General features: G+C 50.3%; 8 protein-coding genes across 8 annotated transcripts; 5 read left to right on the plus strand and 3 right to left on the minus strand.

Annotated features, from left to right (window-relative positions):
- Positions 1 to 63: 63 nt before the first annotated feature.
- On the plus strand, positions 64 to 2,897 carry FPRO_09374 (putative PCK1-phosphoenolpyruvate carboxykinase; the record flags this gene model as incomplete). Its single annotated transcript, XM_031232759.1, has 6 exons — positions 64 to 163; positions 317 to 365; positions 429 to 504; positions 562 to 728; positions 818 to 851; positions 1,554 to 2,897. The coding sequence occupies 6 exons, from the start codon at positions 64 to 66 to the stop codon at positions 2,895 to 2,897; spliced, it is 1,770 nt and encodes a 589-aa protein (XP_031082664.1).
- A 592-nt stretch (positions 2,898 to 3,489) lies between these two features.
- On the minus strand, positions 3,490 to 5,480 carry FPRO_09375 (uncharacterized protein; the record flags this gene model as incomplete). Its single annotated transcript, XM_031232760.1, has 5 exons — positions 3,490 to 3,854; positions 3,902 to 4,393; positions 4,446 to 4,883; positions 4,933 to 5,126; positions 5,176 to 5,480. 5 exons carry the CDS (start codon positions 5,478 to 5,480, stop codon positions 3,490 to 3,492), a joined length of 1,794 nt encoding a protein of 597 aa, XP_031082665.1.
- Positions 5,481 to 6,947: 1,467 nt separating this feature from the next.
- FPRO_09376 (uncharacterized protein) lies at positions 6,948 to 8,079 on the minus strand (the record flags this gene model as incomplete). The annotated part of the gene is made up of 3 exons (XM_031232762.1): positions 6,948 to 7,855; positions 7,904 to 7,976; positions 8,032 to 8,079. The coding sequence occupies 3 exons, from the start codon at positions 8,077 to 8,079 to the stop codon at positions 6,948 to 6,950; spliced, it is 1,029 nt and encodes a 342-aa protein (XP_031082666.1).
- Positions 8,080 to 8,389: 310 nt separating this feature from the next.
- On the plus strand, positions 8,390 to 8,899 carry FPRO_09377 (uncharacterized protein; the record flags this gene model as incomplete). The annotated part of the gene is made up of 3 exons (XM_031232763.1): positions 8,390 to 8,407; positions 8,460 to 8,747; positions 8,795 to 8,899. 3 exons carry the CDS (start codon positions 8,390 to 8,392, stop codon positions 8,897 to 8,899), a joined length of 411 nt encoding a protein of 136 aa, XP_031082667.1.
- A 3,761-nt stretch (positions 8,900 to 12,660) lies between these two features.
- FPRO_09378 (uncharacterized protein) lies at positions 12,661 to 15,444 on the plus strand (the record flags this gene model as incomplete). The annotated part of the gene is made up of 3 exons (XM_031232764.1): positions 12,661 to 14,416; positions 14,465 to 14,959; positions 15,008 to 15,444. The coding sequence occupies 3 exons, from the start codon at positions 12,661 to 12,663 to the stop codon at positions 15,442 to 15,444; spliced, it is 2,688 nt and encodes an 895-aa protein (XP_031082668.1).
- A 466-nt stretch (positions 15,445 to 15,910) lies between these two features.
- Positions 15,911 to 16,522, plus strand: FPRO_09379 (uncharacterized protein; the record flags this gene model as incomplete). Its single annotated transcript, XM_031232765.1, has 4 exons — positions 15,911 to 15,947; positions 16,046 to 16,157; positions 16,269 to 16,366; positions 16,422 to 16,522. The coding sequence occupies 4 exons, from the start codon at positions 15,911 to 15,913 to the stop codon at positions 16,520 to 16,522; spliced, it is 348 nt and encodes a 115-aa protein (XP_031082669.1).
- Positions 16,523 to 17,651: 1,129 nt separating this feature from the next.
- Positions 17,652 to 21,215, plus strand: FPRO_09380 (uncharacterized protein; the record flags this gene model as incomplete). Its single annotated transcript, XM_031232766.1, has 2 exons — positions 17,652 to 20,789; positions 20,847 to 21,215. 2 exons carry the CDS (start codon positions 17,652 to 17,654, stop codon positions 21,213 to 21,215), a joined length of 3,507 nt encoding a protein of 1,168 aa, XP_031082670.1.
- Positions 21,216 to 21,543: 328 nt separating this feature from the next.
- FPRO_09381 (uncharacterized protein) lies at positions 21,544 to 23,488 on the minus strand (the record flags this gene model as incomplete). The annotated part of the gene is made up of 2 exons (XM_031232767.1): positions 21,544 to 23,311; positions 23,400 to 23,488. 2 exons carry the CDS (start codon positions 23,486 to 23,488, stop codon positions 21,544 to 21,546), a joined length of 1,857 nt encoding a protein of 618 aa, XP_031082671.1.
- Between the last annotated feature and the right edge of the window lie 930 nt (positions 23,489 to 24,418).

Consider the following 24,418-nt stretch of genomic DNA (forward strand, 5'->3'; position numbering starts at 1 on the left):
ACCTCACACCCCAGGGCGTACACTACCAAATCTCGAGCTGCTCGTGAAGCTTTTATAAAAGCCATGAATGACCCCGTCAAAAGAAGTGCTTTTCTCTATTCAAATCAACTTCTCAAAGGTCCAAGCACACAGATCAAGGCTTCAGGAACCGGTTTATTCAAGAGTAAGTCTTATCTTTGTCCCTTCCTTTGACAGTTGTGCTGTCTTGTCATGATACCCTCACACGACTACTCCCCTCTCACTCTCCATGACGGAGCACCAAACAAAGCGGCTGCCGTTGCACGAGTCTCAAAAACCATTACTGACTTGATCGCAGTGCTTCCCAATAACGTTAACAAGACTTCCCTCCACCCTACCGGTGTTACGTACGTTCCTCATGACACTTGATCAGTCACACACAGACAGTTTCACTAACACGGGCTTTACAGTCCTCACCAGGAGCACACCGAGCTGGAACAGGAGCTCCACGACAAGGCTCACATCGATTATGACCGTGTCGCCATTGTAAGAAGCTCTTCAGTCAACAGCGACATAGCTTGTCACTAACATGTGATTTCTCAGATTCCCAACCCTTCAGTCGCTGCCCTCTACGAGGATGCTCTTGTCTACGAGACCGGTACCGCTATCACCTCCAGCGGTGCCCTGACAGCCTACTCTGGTGCCAAGACTGGTCGATCTCCCCTTGACAAGCGAATTGTCGAGGAGGCTTCTTCCAAGGACAACATCTGGTAAGTGATAACCTGGATAGCGGCAACAGAGTTCCGTCTGTTGCGCACATGAATCGTCAAGAGCAGACAAACTAACATGAGAACAATAGGTGGGGACCTGTCAATAAGCCCATGACTCCTGAGGTAAGATTCAAATCGGCAATTTCCTTGATACACTCTACACGATCGGAACGACTGGGACTACTTGGCTGTGGCGTGGCATCTTGACTCTTGTTTTCCAGCCCTGGGAACACGAGAAAATTTGCCTACATCACGAGTTTTACGCCCATAACCAAGACGAGCGAACCGAAACAAAACGTCGAGACCCGCGCCGGAAGAGCATCTTCATTCCATCCAGCGACTTCAATTGGCCTTGCCCCGAGGATACCCGGAGCATGAGCGTCATGGCTTTGATGGCTTGTCCACTGGTGCTTATTCTCTTACCCAATTGCCTGGTCGCTGGTTGGTAGATGCTTGGCCGAGGATTTGTCTAGTGGTTCATTGGCCTAGCGCTATTGGACCTGGTTCGCTCGTTCCCCTGGTCTTTCCGGGGAGGGCCTAGAGAAGCTGAGGGAGGGTGTCATGGGATCGGCAATCGCTAGGCCTTGACCCCGCAAAGTCCTCACACGCTCACCTTCCCCTCTGGCAATTGCTCACGGCTTCAGACCGAAGCCTTCGGCCGTGACAAGCCCCTCTTTTCTCCCCGACCACGATTTTTCCCGACACGGCTGCCCTTTACCGTTTCTGGAAAGGCTGCCGTTTGTCATGTTCCCTCCCAACCATGATCTCATTGCACAGCTTCAGCTTCAGCTCCAGAATTAACGACTGACAATTTTATCACTGCAGGTCTGGAAGATCAACCGAGAACGTGCTGTCGATTACCTCAACACACGAAGCCGTATCTATGTCATCGATGGTTTCGCCGGCTGGGACGAGAAGTACCGCATTCGAGTTCGAGTTATCTGCGCCCGTGCCTACCATGCTCTCTTCATGCGAAACATGCTTATCCGACCTTCACGAGAGGAGCTCAAGGACTTCCACCCCGACTACACCATCTACAATGCCGGCAAGTTCCCCGCCAATAGATACACTGAGGGTATGACCTCTGGTACCTCCGTTGCCATCAACTTCGAGCAGAAGGAGATGGTCATCCTCGGTACTGAGTACGCTGGAGAAATGAAAAAAGGAGTATTCACTGTCCTCTTCTACGAGATGCCTATCAAGCACAACGTCCTCACTCTCCACTCCTCTGCCAACGAGGGCAAGAACGGCGATGTCACACTCTTCTTCGGTCTCTCTGGAACTGGCAAGACCACTCTCTCCGCCGACCCCAATCGAGCTCTCATTGGCGACGACGAGCACTGCTGGTCCGACAACGGTGTCTTCAACATTGAGGGAGGTTGCTACGCCAAGACCATTGGCCTGTCTGCCGAGAAGGAGCCCGATATCTTTGGCGCTATCCGATACGGTTCCGTCCTCGAGAACGTTGTCTTCGACCCTCTCACCCGTGAGGTCGACTACGACGATGCCACCCTCACTGAGAACACCCGATGTGCCTACCCCATCGAGTACATCTCTAACGCCAAGATCCCATGCCTGTCTCCCAACTCCCCCTCCAACATCATCCTCCTCACATGTGACGCCCGCGGTGTTCTGCCCCCTATCTCCAAGCTCGACCGCAACCAGACCATGTTCCACTTCATCTCCGGTTACACCTCCAAGATGGCCGGTACTGAGGACGGCGTCACCGAGCCCCAGGCTACCTTCTCCAGCTGCTTCGCCCAGCCCTTCCTTGCTCTGCACCCCATGAAGTACGCCAAGATGCTTGCCGACAAGATTGAGACTCACAAGGCCAACGCCTGGCTCCTCAACACCGGTTGGGTCGGTGCCGGTTTCGCTCAGGGTGGCAAGCGATGCCCCCTCAAGTACACTCGTGCCATTCTCGATGCCATCCACTCTGGCGATCTTGCCAACGTCGAGTATGAGAACTATGAGGTCTTCAACCTCCAGGTTCCCAAGACCTGCCCCAACGTCCCCTCAGAGCTCCTCAACCCCTCCAAGGCCTGGACTGCTGGTGAGGACAGCTTCAAGACCGAGGTTGTCAAGCTGGGCAAGCTCTTCCGCGAGAACTTCACCAAGTACGAGAGCGAGGCTACCGAGGACGTTGTCAAGGCTGGCCCCGTTGTCTAAGAAGAGGAAGAATGAGAGAAAAAGAACAAAAGGGAAAGCGTTTTTTTTTTGTTTTTTTGCGATTGGTCATGACAAATTCGAGCAACTGTTTATCATCTGGGATCGGCGTCATTACATGGCGGCCATCAACCGGCTGCCCTCATCTTTTTTTGTCCAAGGATTTCTTATATAGCACGAGATTGTGTGTATGTGAGCATGAACAAGGCTTTACGATTTCTGCAATAGAAAAACATTTGCTATTGATTTCTGACGTCTATTTGCTTGTGACTCGGCGACTTGCGAGATGCTGACAGATTCTTATGTTTCCCACTGCCTAAAGTGAAAGCCAAACAAAGCACATTTAACGTAGGAAAAGGCATAGATAAAGCACCGAGGTGCCATTCAGCGAAATTCTGTGCATCTATCTACCTGGGAGATCTCCTAGAACAGTCAGATCCGTCGACATCCTGTCAATAATGCTTTCATCTCACACCTCCAGCAGCTGCAAGCTGTGTTCACCCTGTCCCAAAATCGAATGTCCGATGAAGTCGTTAACATCTTCGGTCATAGCTTGACCAGTTTTCCGCTCAAGAATGCTCAAGAATGCTCAAATTTACCAAGCTTCAACGGGAGCAGCGGTATCAGCACCCCAAGCATCCCCGCCACCAGTGTTGCCGCCATCACCACCACCTCCCCAGGTATGACCGCCAGCGGCATTGCCGGCATTGTTGCCAGCATCCTCTCCCCAGGCGTCGCCAGCGTCACCAGCCCCAGCGTAATCGTTGGGGTCGAAGTCAGAATCTGCCTCAAACTTCAAATTGTTGCGAGCTTCACCTTCGGGAACGTACTGCTGGAGGAAGTCAGGGATCTCCTGATTAGTCTCCAGGAGTGTTCGGGTGAGAACACTGGCCATGGGCTCATCACGCTCCGAAAGAAAAGATGTGGCCACACCTCGATGGCCGATGCGACCAGTTCGGCCTAGTCATGTTAGTTAGTGAATCCCAGATAGAAGATGATAATCTCACCAATCCGATGAGTGTACTCCTCAATGCCGCCATAGTCGATCGATGGCATGTCGTAATTGATGACATGCAGGACATTCTGCACATCAATGCCACGGGCAGTCACTCCGGTAGCAATGAGAATCGGGGCATTTCCAGAACGGAAAGCCCGCATCGCGGCCTCTCGCTCCTGCTGGGTCCGATCACTGTGCATCGATGTGACCGGCAAATGCATGTTGAAAAGGAAGTCGTCCAAGTTATCTGCCGCCTGGCGACTGTTCACGAAAATGATGGTACGAATACCATGCATTTCCTCAAGTAGCTTGACCAACAGTTCCTTCTTCTGGGGGGCTTCAGCCTGCAGAACAATTTGCTTGATGTTGGAAGTGGTACTTCCGGCGCGGCCAACACGGAACCGGACATGAGAAGCCGCGAGGTAGTTCTTGGCCAGGTCACGAGCGGCCTTGGGGAATGTGGCAGAGAAAAGGCTAAACTTGACGTTGCCTTCATCCTGTTCTGTTGAACGATTAGTTTCTGATCGTCTGTGAATGCATAAGGTTATGCTTACCACCACCGGACAAGATTGGGTTAAGCTCTTCGGACCAGTCGTCATTCAGGAGTTCGTCGGCCTCATCAATCACCATATAACGCAGGCGTCGCAGAGTCAAGACTTTAGGGCGTTGAATAAAGTCCACCAGGCGACCAGGTGTTCCGATCAGGACATCGCATCCTTTCTGCAGGAGACAGGTCTGCTCCTTTACAGGAACACCCCCATAAACGACACCCGGACGGAGCATGGTACGATAACAAAGCTTACGAGCTTCATTGAAAATTTGAACCGCCAGTTCACGAGTGGGAACCACAATGAGTACAAGTGGCTCAGCAGTGACCTCGTCGAGGCCCTCGCGAAACGTCAATGGGTTGGGACGGAAAGCAGCAAGCTTCTTGGCCTTGCCCATGAGCTTGCTGAGAATGGGGATAAGGTACGCAGCAGTTTTGCCGGATCCTAAACGCAAATTAGTGATGCCGGTAAGTACCTCAAGGGGCACACATACCTGTTTGCGCGATGCCAATGACATCGTGTCCCATTAGGATAGAGGGAATGGTGAATTTTTGAATGGGCGTCGGGTTCTCATAGCCACAAAGCTCGATGTTCTCGAGCATGGCGGGATGGACGCCAGCGTCCTTGAAGGAGCCGATGGGATCGATTTTAGTCGGACCCTCCTGCTGAACCTCAATGCTCTCGATTCTATGACAAGGTTAGATGACAGGTAAGCCAGCAGCATGTATCAACTTACTGAGAGAAGTCGAGTCCAACTCGGTCGTGGCGAGTAGTGGGATCTCCGAACAATTCGAGCTCTAGCTCAGGATACTTGGGACCGACATCACCATACTCATCCTGCCAGGCATAGGCACGCGCGTTACAGCCCCACTGCTGGTCACCGCCACCGGAAGTCATGGAGGAATAGTCGATCGCCTGGGGCTCAGTCCATTTCCCCTGGGACGCATCGTATCCCTGAGTGCCGGGAGTTGCGGATTGGTCCTTCTGACCAGCGCTAGGGAGCGCTTCGCTCATGGCAGCGGTATCAAAAGTGTCCGCCATGGTGGTGTTTCTGTGGGCGTAAAGTTAGATAGATAGTTTAGAGATAATGGAACCCGGGGAATGGAGAATGAGAAATTGAATAACTGACTCGGGAGCTGGAAAGTCTCAAAACGAGAGGGGCTGATTTAGATAGGCAGGTCGAAACCAAAGTTATCAACGTGCTTGAAGAAGGAAGGTCAGCCAAGTTTCAACACGAGTTGAGGAACCACGCGTAATGTGAGAAGCAGATAAGAAACGGTGAAAGGGAAATAGGCGGGAAGAGAAGAGAAGAGACAGCCCAAAACACGGCGGGAGGCCAGGAGGTAAACAAGAGAAACATACCAGGCAACAACTTCCTGACAAAACAATAGAGACTACAACGCTTTGTAGTTATCTTGATGTTATACCTTAGTCGAGGAAGAAAAAGAAATATCTGACTCTTCTCAGGAGCAGACTGAAAGTGAAGTCGAAATGCAGATGTGAAGAAGGAATGAGGAAGAAAGAAGAGAAGAGAAGTTGAGGAGTGGCTATTTGTACTTCTGCCTGCACCGATTGTGCGCGCTGTGAATCACAGGCTCCTCAGGATTAAGGCATGGAAGTGCACGAATTGCTCCTTGTTTGCCGTTCGAGGCAGGTGCCCGTGTCAGAGGGTAGCAGCTTGCCGGCCGGCTGCCACTGCCATTGCTAACTTAGGTACCTTACTTCCTGCAATCCGAGGCACGCAACAAATGAAAACTGTACCTACGAAGATTGGAGGCTCAAGCCCCTAGTAGTAGAAACTGTTTCTGGTGAGTGAATACGGAGAAGTGTTATTCTGTGAGTGTTCACTCTTACTATTGAATAGTTTGGAGTTGATTCAAATCCATAAGGCTCTGGCGTAAAGCTGTAGATGACGTTTGACGAATTGAGGAACAATATTGATACCTTGTTACATTCACCTGATATATTGCTAGTGAACTCAATGGCTGTCCATGCTGTTCTTGTTCTTGTCACTTTGCTTCTGCATATCTACCATGAAATGCTTACAATGAGTTCTGCATCTGTCATACATTGCTGTTCAGACAGCACCGTTGCGGCATGAAGGAAGCGCTGGCATGTTATTTGATTCAGGCCTCTGGTAAAGTGCAGAGCTACAGGACCAGACATTGATAATTTTTTTTCCATAAGATTATTACATCTTCAAAGTTGGAGGAACCTGATGGGCTTATGTCTGAACACTCAAACACCAAATATTACCCAATCTGCCTACTAAGCTACTAAGGTATCTAAAGTATGCAGTAACCCGTTTCGATATTCTTTGATCGGACCAGATGTAGTCAGGACAAACAAGAAATCCGGATCTTGGAACCTACTGTCGCAAGTTACATAGCTCAATGTAGACAAGTCTTGCTTATTGTGATTGTACAAAAGTTGTTACTCACAACAACGTTGAGCTCAGACACACGTAACAAAGCAGTGAGTTTTTATCATGACATCAGCTTGAACCCTTCACCAGAGGCTCAGGAGATCCTGGGTATCCATTGCCGTCGAACTTTCATATTCGCCCATTCCGTCTTGAAGAACTTTGTCGAGGCCAGCTGCGGCTCGACCAGTAGCACCACCCTCTTTTTTCGCTTGGTCGGTGCCCTTCAGCACTGCCTCCAAAAACCTTCGCTCAAATACTCGTTGTCTTGCATCGCGACTGGGATACATTTCCCCCTCTTCGTCTCGTCGAGTACCATAAAGGTTGAGATATTCGAATGCATTCGAGTCTTGTGGGATTCGATATAAGTTGTCCCATATCTCCGACTCGTCTTCGGGAATCTCAGCTTCAGGCCGAAGACCAGCCTCCAGGAACCGTGATAGCGTGGCGATTTGTCGGGCATATGTCGAAGCATCTTTTGCCCGCAGACCAGATCTTGAGCCAGAAGACCATCCGGCTTTTGAAGTTGTCAATGCCCACCCCATCATGGCACAGAAACTGTTTAGGGTCTTCACCCAACCGCCAGGACACACGATCAAGTCGTTCTCTGCAACATCCAAAATCCATTCCATTACACCGAGAGAGTCATTGCTGATGTCGGCCGAGAGGTGTGTCATACCCGCCCGGATAAACATGATGGCTTGCTCCACACTGTGTCTGACCTCTTCGGCAGGTAGCTCTCTGAAAAGCTTGAGTAATTGACTTCGAACTGGCGTCGAGCTATCTGAGATGAGTGGAAGCAGTTTGGCGAGAACGGCATGTGTTCCTACTGGATTGACAGGAGGTTCTGCTGAAAGCTGTGAAGTAAGATAGGCCAATGCTTCTCGTCTTTGTTTGTCTGACTTTGAAGAAGAGGCTAGTGAGAGATTGTGTTTGAATTGTTGGGCGACATCAGGTGCGACTGTTGAGAGTGACTGATGCCCCATCACAATAGCTATGGCCCATCAGTAAATTGAAGGGAAACACACACAAATCTCCTCACCCTTTGACTTGAAACTTGTATCTGTGAAATTGGACGCTTTTGGCTTATCCTTGCCCACCTTGAACTTCGGTTTCTACATCTTGTTGGTGAGTTGCACTTCAACAATGCCGTAGTGATTGAAATCATACCTGGAAGTCCTTTTGCTTCTCGCGCTTCTTCTTGTTGCTGGAACCCATGATGTCGGTTTGTTGAGGTCACTAGAACAGATGTATAAAAGTAACAAGTAAAGTTCGGATACCGCACAATGTCAGGTTATTCCCTAAGATAATCTTTGTTATACGGAATACTGAGGTTTGGATTCTTTGATCTTCAACTGATAAGATCTACCTTCTTTCCCTGTTGGGGTTCTAAAATTTTGGCGGTGTCGGATGGCAGAACCTTCATCGTGCCCCGCGGCGTCACCTTAACGCAAGGTCCGACCACGCTAGACCAATACATCGCGACAATCAGCGGTATCGAACATCACCATACCCAGCTACTATAAGAATGGCTGAATCTTCACTAGTATGCTGAGAACAGAGGCTTGAGATACTTTGCGAAGCTAATAAACGGACAGGCTAATGGCCATGATGCCCTCGAGGAGAAGCTCGGCCGATTGTCAAAGAAACCTGGTGTTAAAGCCAGCATCATTCTTGACCGAACCACTGGCGCTATCCTGAAAACCAGCGGCCAAATCGATGGTCTTCAGACCTCTAAGACGCGAACCACATCTACTGCAACATCGTTTTCCAACGAAGGTCCTGCACTAGAGGAGAGCGAAACGAAAGGAGTCGAGCAATTCGCCGCGATCGTCTGGAACTATGTGAATAGCTCCGGAAGCTTGGTTCAGGAGCTGGATGGTGAAGTGAGGATCATCACAGGCGTCACAGGCTCATAGCTAACAATCAGTAGGATGAGCTGAGGCTTCTCCGCTTACGAACAAGGAAGCAAGAATTGGTCATTGTACCTGATCCCAAGTATTTACTTGTGGTTGTGCATGACACACCTCCAGCTTGAGCTACGAACCACGCTTATCTAAGTCTTACCAATGTCTGGGCGTCCCAGATCTCCCACTTACCGACTTCCGGTGAAGGGCTAGGGGAGCGATTTGCCTTGATTCGAGAAAGATGTTCTGTTTCATCGACTGATCAACTGGGAATGTGACGGGCCGTGGAATCGACAAGATGCAGGGGATTATTACTGGTGTGTTGCATTCGGGATGGTCTTGAGTAAGGCAAGACATCTTGAACGAAATTACGATTGAAACACATGGGCTGGAGTCTGCGCATGCATCTCTGCCATGTCTCGAAGGGAAGAAAGAACAAGAGAGGCATATCAACATGGGTCAAAAGGGCTGGAGTCTGCGCCCTCGCGGCTATCCCGTTACCCGATTTCCTTTTACTGTGCTTCCCGTCACTACGGGACCATCACGGGGTCCGCCAATGTCCGGCATAAACAATTGGGATGGGAAAGGCAAATAAATCCGCCGCTGTAGGTAGCCGCGTGTTTCGAAGGTTTAATGGGCCGAACAATTACAGCTGGATCGCGCCCCTTGTTTCACAAGGGCCCCATTGGCGACGAAAATGGTGGTGGCCGGGGTGGAAACGCTAGGAGCCGTTGGAAAAGAGCACGGAAAGGCCTCATGGGGGTCATGGCAATTGAGGATCACACATAGATATCGGCTACCAACACAATTGAGCAGCATTTCCGGTCCAAACTTGTAACGGACAAAGTTGCGAATGTGAGCTTCTTCTGCTTGGTCAGGACCGAGCAAGGTTCATACGGGGCAGCGCAGGAAAGACGGAACGCACGCACAAAATACGTGCGCACGTCCTTATCCTTGACCAGTATCCAGGATGTATGCGGATAACGAAAACGCTCAACAATCAGGGTCACATACTCTGACTTGGAAGAAGGTTGCAAGGACTGCAGGGCTGATACATGGCCAAAGGCAAACACGTCAAGTATCGATCATACATATGTCTGATCCCAAGAAGTCCCAAGTCTCAGATCATCAGAACTAATGTTGCTGACCGAGCGCCATATCGATCTAAGGTTCCGATATGATTTGTACTATTTTCGGCAAGATAACATTCCGAAACTAACGAGGGATTTCCAACTTGACCGTCTGTTCACCTTGGAAGGCTTATTTACACCTTGTCTTGTCTTGTGACTTTCACTTTCACTTTACGATGCCAGGTCCTTGCCGAAGCGGCGAATTCTCCCTGGTTCGCTTCTCGCAACGGCGGTTTCGAAACACGTCGTCTTACTCCCTCCACTTTTACACATTGGCTTCCGCCAGAGAGGCCCACAAACTCCCGCAACTTCCAGCATCAGGATTCTCGAGCTTGAGGCTAAAATGGCCTCCCTCCGGATGACAGGAAATGAACCCCGGTTACGTACAGTGCAGTGCTGCCATTCTACGATAACATTGACCGTAGCAGTTCATGTGCCTACCTACCTATCTTGTTACATAATGAACTCTATAGTCGGGTCTTGACGTACACCACAAGGGCTGAGTATAACATTCTTAGCATGTTTCCCATGTAACACGCACTAGTGAGTCTAATTTGATGTTTGCCAACATTCGTACGGCAGACAAACTCTGGCATGATTGATAGATTGCGTCCACCTTCTATTGCAAGGATCAATGCTTGCCCACGTATGCCAGGGGCCTTTGAAACTTCTGTTCTAACCATTGGGTATTCCGCACTCCGCTGCTCTGTAAGACTGGAGCGTGCAGTACTGTACCATACAGTATGTATATAGACCGGGTCCTGGGTATTATGCCGGCTTCCATATTGGATTCGGACCTGTATCTACTCACATCGATTCGAATCGCAGATCTTCCGTTTTACCCATATTACCCAGGCTTGGTACATACAAAGAGCAATCCACGATCGTCCAGGTTGGTTCAAGGCCCACGCTTCCAAGGTCTCCTGGATATCCACGCGTGGAGACAGCTGCATGTTGCACGAACAAGAAAAGAAGCGGACACAAGAGAGACTCGGGAGAGAGGGGATTATATCTGCTGCACGGGATTGTACACCAATGACCTGAGACAGCCGTTGAACTCCTGGAAAGGGAAAGCATTGTGTGCTTAGCATATTCATACGTACGTACGTGGATCAGCCAACAAAGACCTATAATTGTATAGCAATACGGGTGCAATGACAGCAATGGCTCCATTCTGTTCTCCGTCGAGTCATATTTTTGAATCTCGAGTCCCCTTTCGTATTCCAATACAAATGCCTGAGGAGTTGTTGAAAGCTGGATGTTCTGGTGCCAGTTCATGCCGCAGTCCAACAACCCACGCAACGCAACGCAGAAAAAGGAGCACCTACCTGACTGACGGAGGCAGTAGTTAGGGAACACATCAATCAATCAAACAAGAGGCTGTTGCTTTACAGCCTGTCTCCTTTATCCGGAGTGGGCCATGGTGCTTGTATCCAAGTCGACCTGCCCACGATCAACAATATCAATCTGAACCTTCGGCGGCGGATGCCCGCGCTGCGCTGATACTGACGCGGCTCTCACATGGAAGACCTGCGATCCATCGCAACAAGATCGCAGTATGCCATTGAGCAAACCAAGGCCGTCTCCACGGTCAACTGCCACGAGCAGTTTCAGCGACACCACCGACAAATCAGGGGCAAAATTGACTGATGAGAATAAGAATGCGCCGTCGCAAAAGCGACATGAACGGTCAAAGTCCCGGGGACTACTACTACCCCAGAGCCAGAGCGGCGCCACATCTACAGCCACCACCAGCATAATACCGACCAAATCTCCTATTGCTGATGGAGATGCCCAAAACGAAAACGATGAGAATGATCCCATTGACGGTTCTGGTGCCATTGGCGCATCTGCATCAACCGGGGGTCGTTTTACAAGGCCAGACTATCTACTCCATGGTTTGCTTACACGAGCGAAGAATCGTGTAAAAGATCGATCTGGACGAGACAAGGAAAAGGGCAACGGAGATGTAAGTCAAGATTTTGATAAGTTATTCACTGGAATTATTCCTGATGAGACACCCACCCACCATCTCCGTCACAACTGCAAGTCATCCATTCCCTGATCAGTGCGCATCCTCAGAGACAATGGAAGATCAGACCACTGCTCAGCCCAGCCCAGCCCAGCCAACCACTGTCGTGTGCTAGGGCGATCTTCTCTCAGGTCATGCGATTGCCGTTCGGGGCCCTGAATTGGCCCCTCCATGGGCTCAGTTCGGGGGCGCCTTTGACCGATGGTATTATCCGGCTTAGAGATGTCATGATGGTCCAATGTCCGGTCATTCATGTCAATTGACTCGGCGACTTTTTTCCCTTTAAGCACTACCTGTATTTTAGTTTCTTGTGACCCTGTCTGTACCCCCAATTGCTTCCCTCCCCCTCTCTACTGTACTGCACTTCTGTCTCAGAACTAATTGCTCCCTTCTTCACTGCAAACAGACAACATCAACTGTTACAAGTCCAACCAAAGCCTTCTCTTCCTCCCCGCATTCTCCTCCGCCACGCGCCGCTCCTCCCGACCGAGGCTTCCGTCGTAAAGCCCCACCTCGAGCTTCTACAGGCAGATCTCAAGGTACTAAGACGCCTTCATCGTCACAGTCGCCATCACACTCACCACCACGGGCTCTCACTTCCCCGCGTTCACCACCTGATCAGAACAAGCCTCTTCCTCCTCCACCTCCTCTGCCGAACTCGGGTGCCTTGTCCGACAAGGAAAATGCCACTTCTCCTCCGTCCAAGCCCGTCTTGAAGCTGAATAGAATCATGTCTACTCTTACCGACTCAGAGATCGAGAAGCTCTTCTCTGGCGCCCCCCAGTACTTTGCCCGTAGCGAGGGGCACTGTTCTGGCGCCCCCAATCCCAGCGTCGCATTCCCTTTTGATGAGGCATTGGAGATTCGCGATCTCACTGATCATGTCCAAATTGAAGATAGAGCTTGGAGTGGCCTTACAGCATGGCCTCATCTAACTCGAGATCTCAATCAGGATGCCGCTGCCCGGGCACAGGCCGTTGACTCTCGCAAGGCCCATTTCTTCATCCGCTGTCGAGAACGTCCCAACATGCTGAGCATGCAAGGTCTAGAGAAGGGCACCATGGGCTTCTCAGCTGCCCTTGAACTCGCCGTTGGCGATGCCCTCGAAGAAGAGCAGTTCGGTTTTGACAGTGTTGGCAAAAAGGCCCATGCCATTGTTGAGGCACGTGAGCGCATGCTTTCCTCTCTGGGCTACCTGCGTCGTCTCCCTGAGACAGAGCTGCTGGATCGTCTCAAGCGAAACGCCGAGCTATACCGGGTCAATGATCTTCGAAAGAAAACTTCCGTCCAGACTTATCAGGATCTCTTTCACACTTTTATGCGGCCATGCAATTCCGTTGTCGATAAGCGCGACCACTATAGCTTGACCAACCAGATCAATGCCTTGATCAAGTGTCTTGGCACCGCCAACGTTTGGTTTGACTTCACCCATGTTGAATGGAGGATCAGATTGGGTCAGATTCTTTGGGGAGGTGAAGACAACGATGAACTTGAGGATACTTCTTCCATCCACGACGCTAGTAGTGCCAGCGAACGGGCCGAGGAGAAGTATTGGCTTCTCATGCAGATTCTTGTTGCGACCGAACTCCTCATCCGCTTAGATGCCATCACCGAGGGTGAAGAATATGGAGTCGAAGCTTTCCGACCCGTAGATGTTGTTCACTTCGAAAGAGCCGCCACTCCCATGGTCAAGTGGTCGCTTCATCTTGCTAGGAGCTGGCTCGACAATATCGAGATTGAGAAAATCAAAGAGGATCCACCAAGCGACGCTTCCGAGACAAAGGGAAAAGTTACCCCTCCGCCTGCGACTGGCTGGCTAGGCGCCCTCTTCAGTAAGTTTATCGTCCGTCAACATCATGAAGACAAGACGACAGCAAGCCATACCTATACTATTAAAGGTCGCAACCCACAACAGCAGGTGGATGGGCTTACTCATTTCGCGAAGAAGCTACTCTGGCCCAACATCGACACATACGAGGGACTCATCGCGAAGAACGCTCGTCAATCGATTATTAACCCCATGCCTAAGCCTGCTCCTGTGATAGCCTCTGAGAGATCATCAAAGTCTTCTGAGTCGAATGGATCTAAGCGGGGACTCTACTTTGGTGCCTGGGACCGTCCTGGTAGTCAGAAGGATAAGACTCGACCACAGCGACGAAAGCTTGCAGCGGCGCTTCACCCCTCCGGATGGCTTTCGAAATCATATATCTATGGTCTGGTACTCCCTGGAGATGGCATGTGCCACTTCCTGATGGCCACACTTCTCGAGAACGACAGTAAAGCCATGGAGCGTTTGGGCTCGTTCGCCAATTTGTGTGGAGGGTTTGTGTATTCTGGCAAGAGCTTTTGGAGCACGTCATGCATCGTAGGGCGAGTTATTGCAGCAGGTCAGGGATCAGCCGAGTGCATGGGATGGGTTTCCAGCGACATTCTACCCCTGGGCATAGATGAAGGTTGGGTAAACATTGAAGTAGAAGAAGTGGCTGGTAAGTTGTTATATATTGTGAGAGGAGCATTAGGCTAACAGACAGAAGAGGACAAGGCCCATCTGGGCAAGAAAGCGAGACTTTGGGCAAAGAAGCGAGTTGAACGAGAATCATCCATCCTCGGAGATGCTGATGAATATTCTGTGTTCCCTGCCGACTTTATCATTCCCCACGAGAACAACTACTCTACGCCGCCACCGTTGATCAGCGTTACTTTACGGTCGCTTGAGCTTCTTTCTCCGGCCAACTCAATTCAGTCCACGCCCTTCACCAAGCTGACACCCGGTGCGAGTGTGAGCAACAAGGAACCCGAGTTGTTATCGTTCCCAGCCAATGTCAACTTTGCGGTGTCGATTGACGGATTTACGGCTGAGAACTTCTCATTCTCCCTATCCTATGACATTAACTTTGTCACGGCGCACCCCTGCTCGCCTTCTCATCGTGTCCGATTTGTTAAGTCGCCATCAAGTCCGACAATCCAGCAGATCGATGTTTCCGGGTCAGATACGTTTGGGCAAGGTTCTCGACCTGCTCACAGAACAGGCAAGTCAAGTGGTTTCCGGTCAATTTCGCACAGCTAACTCTAGTCAGGCCATCCCTTACACAAATATTATAATTACACTGTTATTCATATTTCGGAGCTTCTAAAGCGGCAGCATGCTCCCCTTTCGGAGCTTCTGGCTGTTCCTCAGACTCACCGTCGCTCGCCTTCACGCATGGGCAGCGAACGAGTACTTGTTATTGACTGTATCACCAACTTGTCAGAGGTTCCTCAATCTCCCACGATTGAGAGACTTACCTCAAAGTATAATATTGTTCAGCGAAGAGGTAGTTTTCCTGCTGCGGAACAGATGCATTTCGAGTCCAGAAAACGACAGTTTGGCTCCGACATGGAAATACTGGTTCGTGCTCTTTGCGCTCAAAAGGGCTGGAACGCCATCATCAGTCGACGGAAGCGAGGATGTCTGGCTTGTGCTATTCGTGAAGCTGGCGCATTACAGTGGAAGGTTATCATTAGGGTGGAGTAGGAAAAGCTCGCCTACGTTGTAGCGAGCGTATGATTTGGCGTTTATGTCGTGGGAGTATGCTGTGTTTGTGAAATGGGTACAAGGTTAAGCCTTTGTCTTTGGTTTGGTTGTGATGATACATGTCTAGTACGCTGGATGACCTGAGAGGATACCCGTTATGTATATATACACGAAAGAGATGTTTGACTTTATCCGTTCTAATTTTTGCCTCTGGGTAACGCTACCGTTGAAGAGCTTCTATAACGTGAAGATTCATGTTCTAGGCACTGTTAATAACTGATTCCTCGATCGTAGGCATATGAAGCCATTTCCTATTTAGGTAGGTAGGTCATTTCTACGCCACGCTACCCCACTCAGGGAAGCGCCACAACTCAAGCCGCCCCCGAGACGACAGGTCGCGCGAGCTCAGAGGTAATTGCGACAACCATTGAACAACCGTCATTCCTCCTCATTCACAGCAGCAAATATGTCGCCTACCAAGGACCCCAGAAGAGTTGACCTGAGTACGATTGCCCTCTAACTCCAAGTATCAGTCAATGACCTCGCGCACGAAGCACAATTCGATCTTCACGATTGCGACATGAAGCTAACTGCGTGACAGTCGTCCCTTACCAAGAGCCCAAGAGCTCAGGTGACTCGACCGATCTCTCCTCAACGATGTCTACTACTCTGCCTATGGCTGCTATGTTTACGCGCAACAAAATGGTTGGATGGTACGTTTGCCAAACGAGCCTTGAGAATGCGGAGAAGTGGCGCGATGCGATGCGATGCGACACGAATTGAAGCGAGATATAAGGCCGGGTTGCTAACGAAACTTGATATAGGGCGTCAGTTGTCTTCTCTATCCAGAGCTGGCTCGGCGAGAGCGAGGACTCGAAGAAGAACTCCACCACTCCTGGATACTTCTCCGTTGGCATGTCCAGTATGGCCACCCCTATATCGTTCGAGAATTGAGAATCCGTGCTGACGGGACGCAGTTATGGCTCTTGCTGTTACTTACCTCCCTATGTTCCTCCCTCCCGTCGGTGGCAAGCAGGCCTCTGGCACCGAGGCCCCTGCTCCTGTCCCTCTGGCATAGTAAGCAAAGAGGTCGGGCTGTATACAACGAGAGGACTTGCGGAATGGAAAACCACCCTTAATTATTGCTGAGCGTTATCGTTTTCTAGGTTCCAAATTGATCCGTACTCTGGGCGGGAATAGATGGACAGGATATCTGTATTATGAGTTCTTGTAAGAGTGAACGAGTTTTCAAGTCTGAAGAATTCTGCATCCTTCGCCCCAATCTCACGAACGATGACAGCCTGATTTCGTTCTACATGATGTGGTTGTCGATGACTTCAATGCTATGCGGGAGTGAAAATGGATCAGAAGTGCGCATATTGGTCTTGATGGAAGCGCAACTATCATCACCTGGGCTGTTTGGTGTCAATAGTTTGTTTTATTACATACACCTCCAGTGCCTCTCCTTCACAAATCTCAAAGGCAATGAGTGACATTAAGTTTCGGGTGGAAACGACATGAGTAAATGCTTAGATGATGCTTTCATATTGATAAATCAAAGGCACACTGTGAAGAGCACGTAATAAAGATCATGACTGTGTTACGCACTTAAATTTATAAGAACGAGGTTTCAGGCTGTAAAACGTTAAGGATGGCTCATTACCTATTGGTGGATGTTACTGATTGTATAAGATTATTTATGAGCAGGGTCTAATAACAGTGGAAGGAGAAGGGGAGCTATACCTCAGTCTTAGGGAGCAAGAAATCATCGAGCCTCAATATTACCTTAGATGTCAAAATAAAATCAGCAAAAGGTATCCTAAATCTAGTCTAATTTATACCAAGTTACCTAAATCTTTTTATCATCTGAGGTCAAGGTCCGAAGTTTTCTTTCCTCCCTAACTACCTTAGGTACGTACCTTAGCTGCAGTACTCCATACCGCGGGGCTACCTGTTTTACAGTGCTTTACGCGGGCCACGTATAGAGGGGTTGTGAGCTAGTGACATAAATATCAGACATACTATCCACCAAAGCTCGGACTGTTCAAGGCTCATTATTATGACACCCTCAATCCGTTGCCGGGGCAATTCATTATGTCATTTTTTGGACGATACCGAAACGATACACTCATGCAAAGTCCCTTGTACTCAACGGCTTTACCAAGCTGCACATACCCTCACGACGACACTCACCGCCCGGCGTTTGAATGAAGTACCCTGACGACCTTTCAAACTGGTCGCCCAACAAACATATCAGTAAACCAAAGCCCGGTGGTCGTTTTGCATTTAAACCACGAACGACCCTCTCATCAAAACAACAACCTGACTTCTCCAAACTTGGCCCAAGCCATACCCATACCCATACGCATTCCAAGACACGTCTCAGCGATTCTACTGCTCTTCGAGACCTCGGCACCATGGTCAACGAACGGGCGCCTCCCAAGGTGCCTCTAAACTCTATCAATCCGAATGGAGAAAACACATCCCGCGAGTTGTCTCCCGACGATGATATCACTGCCCTTGTCCGTGGTATGAGCTCGCTCAAAGGCAAGGTTCGGGGAGACATGAGCGACCCCTTTAATCCCGCCGACGCAACCAACACGCCCACATTCGGTCATCCTACCAAGATGATGTCCTCTCGTAAGCAGAGAGCAGACCCTTTCATACGGCAAAAGACACGACCGGAACACCACCTCGATAGTCGAAACAGCAACAGCAACAACGGTGCTAGAATCACAGGCCCCCGAGGCCCCGTATATCAGGATCGAAGACCACCACCAATGCCCATGTTCAGCTCAGGTGCACCTTCTGCACCACCAGTTGCGTCCTCATATGCGCCAGCAAGACATTACGGCGAGGAGATTTTCTACACAGATCCTGCCAAGGCGAGTGCTGATTTGAAGGCTTTGCTTGAGGGTGGCATGGAGGAGGGCGAAGAGGAGGGTGGAGAACAAAGCCAAGCTGATCGCCCAAAGACATCAGAAGATCCAAAGGATGCCAAAGACGGCACAGTGGATGGCCTCAAGGTCAAGCTACTACCTCACCAGGTCGAGGGAGTTGAGTGGATGCGCGGACGAGAACTTGGCCCTGTGAAGCGAGGAAAGGTCCCCAAGGGAGGCATTCTCGCCGACGACATGGGTCTTGGAAAGACTCTTCAGACCATTTCACTTATCCTCACCAACCAAAAACCAGCCAAGGACACACCTGGATGGAAGAAGCACTTTGAGAAGATCGAAAAGACAACTCTGGTGGTGGCGCCACTTGCTTTGATTCGACAATGGGAACACGAAATTAATGATAAAGTGGAAAAGACCCACGGCCTCAAAGTCTGCGTACACCATGGACCGAACCGTACGAAGCGATTTAAGGAGCTCGCTCTCTACGATGTTGTCATCACAACTTATCAAATCCTGGTCTCGGAACATGGCAATTCCTCAGATGCCGAGAATGGGTTGAAAGCGGGATGCTTTGGCTTGCACTGGTGGCGAGTCGTTCTCGACGAAGCCCATACAGTCAAAAATCGCAATGCAAAGGCTACCAAGGCTTGCTACGCCCTCAACTCTGAATACCGATGGTGCTTGTCTGGTACACCTATGCAGAACAACCTCGATGAACTCCAGTCCCTTGTCAAATTTCTTCGCATTCGACCCTACGACGATCTCAAGGAGTGGAAGGAGCATATTGATCTACCCCTGAAGAATGGCCGCGGCCACATCGCCATCCGCAGACTACACAGTCTTCTCCGATGCTTCATGAAGCGAAGAACCAAAGAAATCCTCAAGGAAGCTGGAGCACTTAACCCTGGTGGTAAACCTTCCGCCGAGGGTGAGGGGTCCTCAACAGGCTTCAAGGTCACCGAACGAAAGGTTGTTACTATATCGACTGCATTGTCACCTGCAGAGCGTAAGTTCTACGATCGATTAGCTGCTCGAGCAGACCGAAGTATTGAGCAGATGATGCAAGGCAAAGTCAACTATGCCAACGCTTTGACCCTGCTGCTCCGCCTACGCCAGGCCTGCAATCATCCCAAACTGGTTGAGGGCAAGCTGGAGAAGGACAAAGACGCAATGTCTACAGACGCTACCCAGAAGACCCAGGATCCGGACATTGATGCCATGGCTGACATGTTCGCTGGTATGGGCATCGTTTCTAGGGACTGTAATATTTGTGGGCGAGGCTTGAGTCACGAAGACAATAAGTCAGGCAAAGACATCTGCTCTGACTGCTACGATGACCTAGCATATTTCAACAACCACGAAAGGCCAGAGCGGTCAGAGCGATCCAAGAAGCCCAAGAAGCCCAAGGATAAGAGCAGGAAGAAAGACAAGAAGAAAGAAATTGTTGACGAAAAAGTCATTCACAGGCAAATTGTTGAAGTTGATGATGATGATGACGACGACGAGTCCCCTAAGAAGACCTCGGGGCGACCTCGCCACCGAAACACGGTAGTTGACAGTGATGACGAGGACGCAGAGTCCCCAAAGAAGACAGCTCGCCAGCCTCGGAATCGAAACGCCATCGTTGACAGCGATGATGAGGAAGAAGAGGCGGAAGGCTCATGGCTTGTGCCCGAGGATCAGCGGGGCTCCATACATCTGGGAGAGGCTGGCGGCGAAGAAGATGAGAATGCCGAGGGCGGAGGCGACTGGATTGGCTCCGATGACTCAGAAGATGAAGAGAGTAAGGTTGAAGACAAGAGCAACTTGAGCAGCTTTATTGAGAACGACGAGAGTAAAGGGGACGTGGCTTCTGACTCTGATGACTCCTTGGCGTCCTTGACAGATATCACAAAGCGCATGGCTGCCCAGACGCTGGACGATGGGCCGTCTCATGCAGCTGACACCACAAAAGCAGGCACAGATGCTGATACTACGGCCGCCGATACTACTGCTGCTGATACGACAGCTGTTTCTGGATCATCAGCCTCAGATTCGGGATCTGATTCTGGCTCTGATTTTGACTCTGATGAATCAGATGTCTCGTCTGAAGAAGACGATAGTATTTTCTATCCGTCCCGCGATCCCAACTCCCCTCAAGTTCTCGCTTCTTCCAAGATTCGAGAGCTCATCAAGATTCTTCAGGGTGAAGTCAAGGAGCACAAGTTCATCGTCTTCTCCCAGTTCACTTCTATGCTTGATCTTGTTGAGCCCTTCTTCCGCAAGGAACGGTTCCGCTTTGTCCGTTACGATGGCAGCATGAAGAACGATCAGCGCGAAGAAAGCCTACGAAAGTTAAGGGGCGATCCTCAGACCCGCATCCTGCTGTGTAGTTTGAAGTGCGGTAGTTTAGGACTCAACCTCACGGCAGCGACCCGAGTTGTCATCCTCGAGCCCTTCTGGAACCCGGTATGTTCTTCTATTCTTAACCCCTTTTCCACATAACGATTCTAACTTCTTTGCTAGTTTGTCGAAGAACAGGCCATTGATCGTGTCCATCGTCTGACCCAGACAGTCGATGTGATCATCTACAAGCTCACAGTCGCTCAGACTGTCGAGGAGCGTATCCTTGAGCTGCAGGAGAAGAAGCGCGAGCTGGCCGAGCAGGCCATCGAGGGTGGCATGCGTAAGGAGGCTCTCAAGCTCGGCATCAATGAGATCATCAACCTCTTCAAGCCAGGATCTTCGGAGAACCCAGTTGTTATTGGCGCTGATTCCTCCGCTGTCGGCAACGAGAGCTTCAATGGCAACGAGCGCAGAACTGCGGCTTCATCGCAGAGACGGCCAGGGCGGCCTAGAAAGGAAGAGAGTGAGGTGTATGGTCGACGATGGTAAAGCAATTGCTTGCTGTAGACATTGACGATGAGATGGCCATGGTTGGAAAAGGTGTTTAAGAAGGCTCAGGATTTATGACATGGCGCAATGAATTATTCTTTATTTTGGCATTAGCGATATTATTTGTTAACTCGCATGTCCTGACCAGATAACAGATCGGACAATATTATCTACATTTTTTAATCACCTGATCTGCTCATAGCTCATGAGAATTATGCTCATCCTGTGCCTCATTGCACTCCAGCCGAGACATGTATGTCCTGGCCTGGCCTGGCATCCTGTATGCGTCTTCAGTCTTTTTATCTCTTCCAATCTCTATGGTTCTTATCTACATGTTTCTGAGAATGTTGCCGAGACCCTCGAGCTTTCTCAAGGGAGCTCCATAGCCCAGCTCCACAACACCATGTGTGAACTTCCAGCTATCGGGCTGACTCTTGATAGGGTACTGTACTGGGGGAGGGATACCAGTACGGATGCCCAGCCAGCCGAAGCGGTCCTCACAAATGGCCTTCATGTTGCAGAGTCCGCGTAGACCTTCTTCGCCTGCAAAGCGGCCGTAACCAGAGCCACCAACACCACCAAAGGGCAACTGGACGGCGTAGTAGACGGCGAAGTCATTGACGGCGACCATGCCGGCGCGGAGGCCCTTGACGATGGGCTGCAAGTTGGGATCACGCTCGGAACCGTGAACAGAGGCACCGAGGCCAAAGTTGGGGGCGTTAGCAATGGCGAGGATATCTTCAGGGGACGATGACCTGGCGCGGAGCAGGGTAAGAACAGGAGCGAAGCACTCATTTTGTGCAATACGCATGTCGGGGGTAACGTCGGCAAGGAAAGTTGGCTGGAAATAGTGGCCAGTGGGATATTCAGGATGGTTGTAGCGTTTGCCACCAGCAAGGAGACGGGCTCCTTGGGCGACAGCCTCAGCGATGAGTTCCTCGAGGCGGTCAAAGGAGGCGTCAGAGATCATGGCACCGACATCGGCCTCAGGGCCCAGGCGTAAGGCGTTAACACGAGGAGCAAGCATTTCGACAAGCTTATCATGAATTGCACGAGGGGCGATGACTCTCTCGATACCAATACAGTTCTGGCCAGCGGCTTGAAAGGTTCCGCGGAGAATGACTTCGGCGATGCGCTTGAGGTCTCGAGAAGCAGAGTCGAGAATAATGAAGGGGTCCTTGCCACCAAGCTCTGCGACAACAGGAGTAAGGCTCTTGGCCGCGCTAGCAGCAACATGATGGGCGACAGACTGAGAACCGATGAAGGTGATGTGACTGATACCAGGATGTGAAGTAAGATGGCCGGCGGTTTGAGGCCAGCATACGACAGTCTGAACAAGCTGAGGATCATGACCATGGGCAATGAGAGCGCCACGAGCGATGTTGGTGAAGTACTGGCTAGACCAAGCAGTCTGCTCAGAAACCTTGACAAGAATACCGTTACCAGAGAAGAGGGCGCTGATGACGGGACCGATGAAGTTGTGGAAGGGATAGTTCCAGCTGACAAGAGCAGCAACAACACCGAGAGGTTCATAGTGGACAGTGTTGCGCTTGTACATCATGAGAAAGTTGGTAGGACGACGAGACGGCCGCAGCGCAGCTTCACCATGGTCGAGAGTCCACTTGAGCTTCTCAGCTGTGACAAGAATCTCTCCCAACTGAGCATCCACCATAGTCTTTCCGCTGTCCAAGCAAGCAATCTTGACAATGTCCTCGGCATTGTCGAGAACGTGCTGCAGCAGCGAGCGCAACACAGCCCGGCGTTCCTCGAAGGTTGTCCCAGCCCATACCTTCTGCGCAGCCGCGGCGGCGACAACCGCTCGATCGATAGCAGCAGGTGTAGAAGGATTGATTTGTCCTAGGAACTGGCCAGTAGCTGGTGCATAGCATTGAACGGCTGAGCTGCCAGAGACCCTGACTGAAGGGGCATCGACGGTGGAGTAAGGCTCGGGGATCTTGGGCGCGGGAACGGTAAACTTGCGAGGACGGCTGGTGGCTGCTTTGATAGAGGCTGTAGCGATAGCGTTTGTGAGGCGGAGAATTAGAGTTGCAACGACAATGGCAGCGACTGTCCCGACGGCAGAGACTGTAGATTGCCTGTGAGGAGTGAATTAGCTTGTAGGTCACGATCAATGGGCTCGTTGCTAAAGGATAGCATGACATGACATGACATAACATAACGTACGAGATGTTGTGCTCTGCAGCAAACTCATTGCACCTCCGCCAAGCGGTAAGGAGCAATGGTTCTTGATTGTCCATTGCAGATTCTGACATGATCAATTCGTCTCTTCCGCAGAAATTGTACGTCCCCTTTGTATCATGCGACAGCTGGAGATGGTTCAGGTCGGATGGTGGGTGTGTTATTTAAAGTGGGAGCTGGAGTCTGAGATCCCATTCTTCTTAGGTTGAATTGATGGATTAGGTACGTACCGGAGCTAGTTTCAGGGACCTTCCATTCACTGTTCCTGCCAAGCCTTGACCGCCAAGGGAAACGACCCGCCGTATTCGTACTCGCCCTGAATGTGACTGTGAGGCTCATCAACTCGAACCATAAAGCAACATGAGACCAGGCCGCAGAGAATGAGTGTCATATAAAGTCACCACCACCAGCATCAAGGGACTCGGATTCGAATTCGAACTTGAGATTGAATTTGCATATCGTCTTATTGATTTTCGTCTCTGGTCTCCAAAAGGAGATGACAACCTGATTATATAACCGCTTTCTTATTTACAGCATCAACACTGCTGTCTTCTCCCACTCTTTCTGTCCGTCTGTCTTTCAAGCTCGCTTCCTCACCTGTGACATCCTCTCCAGCCTCAATCAGCCCGTCTCCTCGTCTCGCTATTCTCCCTCCCTCTCTTCGACAGCGCAATAATGAAATGTATCTTCGTCAGAGAATGGGTTTGCTGCTTTCCAGCTCTAAGGATGCTAAAAAGAAAAGTGTGAAACAACATGGGAGATGAAGGAAGACTAAAAGTGATAGTACCGAAGCCACCAAAGAATCAAATCAATTCATACAAGAAAACAAAAAAACCCTTTTGCATTTCCCCTTATAACGCCCTGCGTGTGTAAAAGCAAACCTCCTAGCTCAATGCAGTTGAAGCATAGGGGGTATTATAAAATAGATAAAAACCAATTCGACCTCGTTGCCTTCGTTGCGTGCTAAAGCGCATGAGCATACAAAGACCGCGGAAAGCAACTCA

The sequence above is a fragment of the Fusarium proliferatum genome (genome assembly GCF_900067095.1).
Source record: "Fusarium proliferatum ET1 genome assembly, contig: FPRO_scaffold006, whole genome shotgun sequence".
Classification (NCBI taxonomy): Eukaryota; Fungi; Ascomycota; class Sordariomycetes; order Hypocreales; family Nectriaceae; genus Fusarium; species Fusarium proliferatum.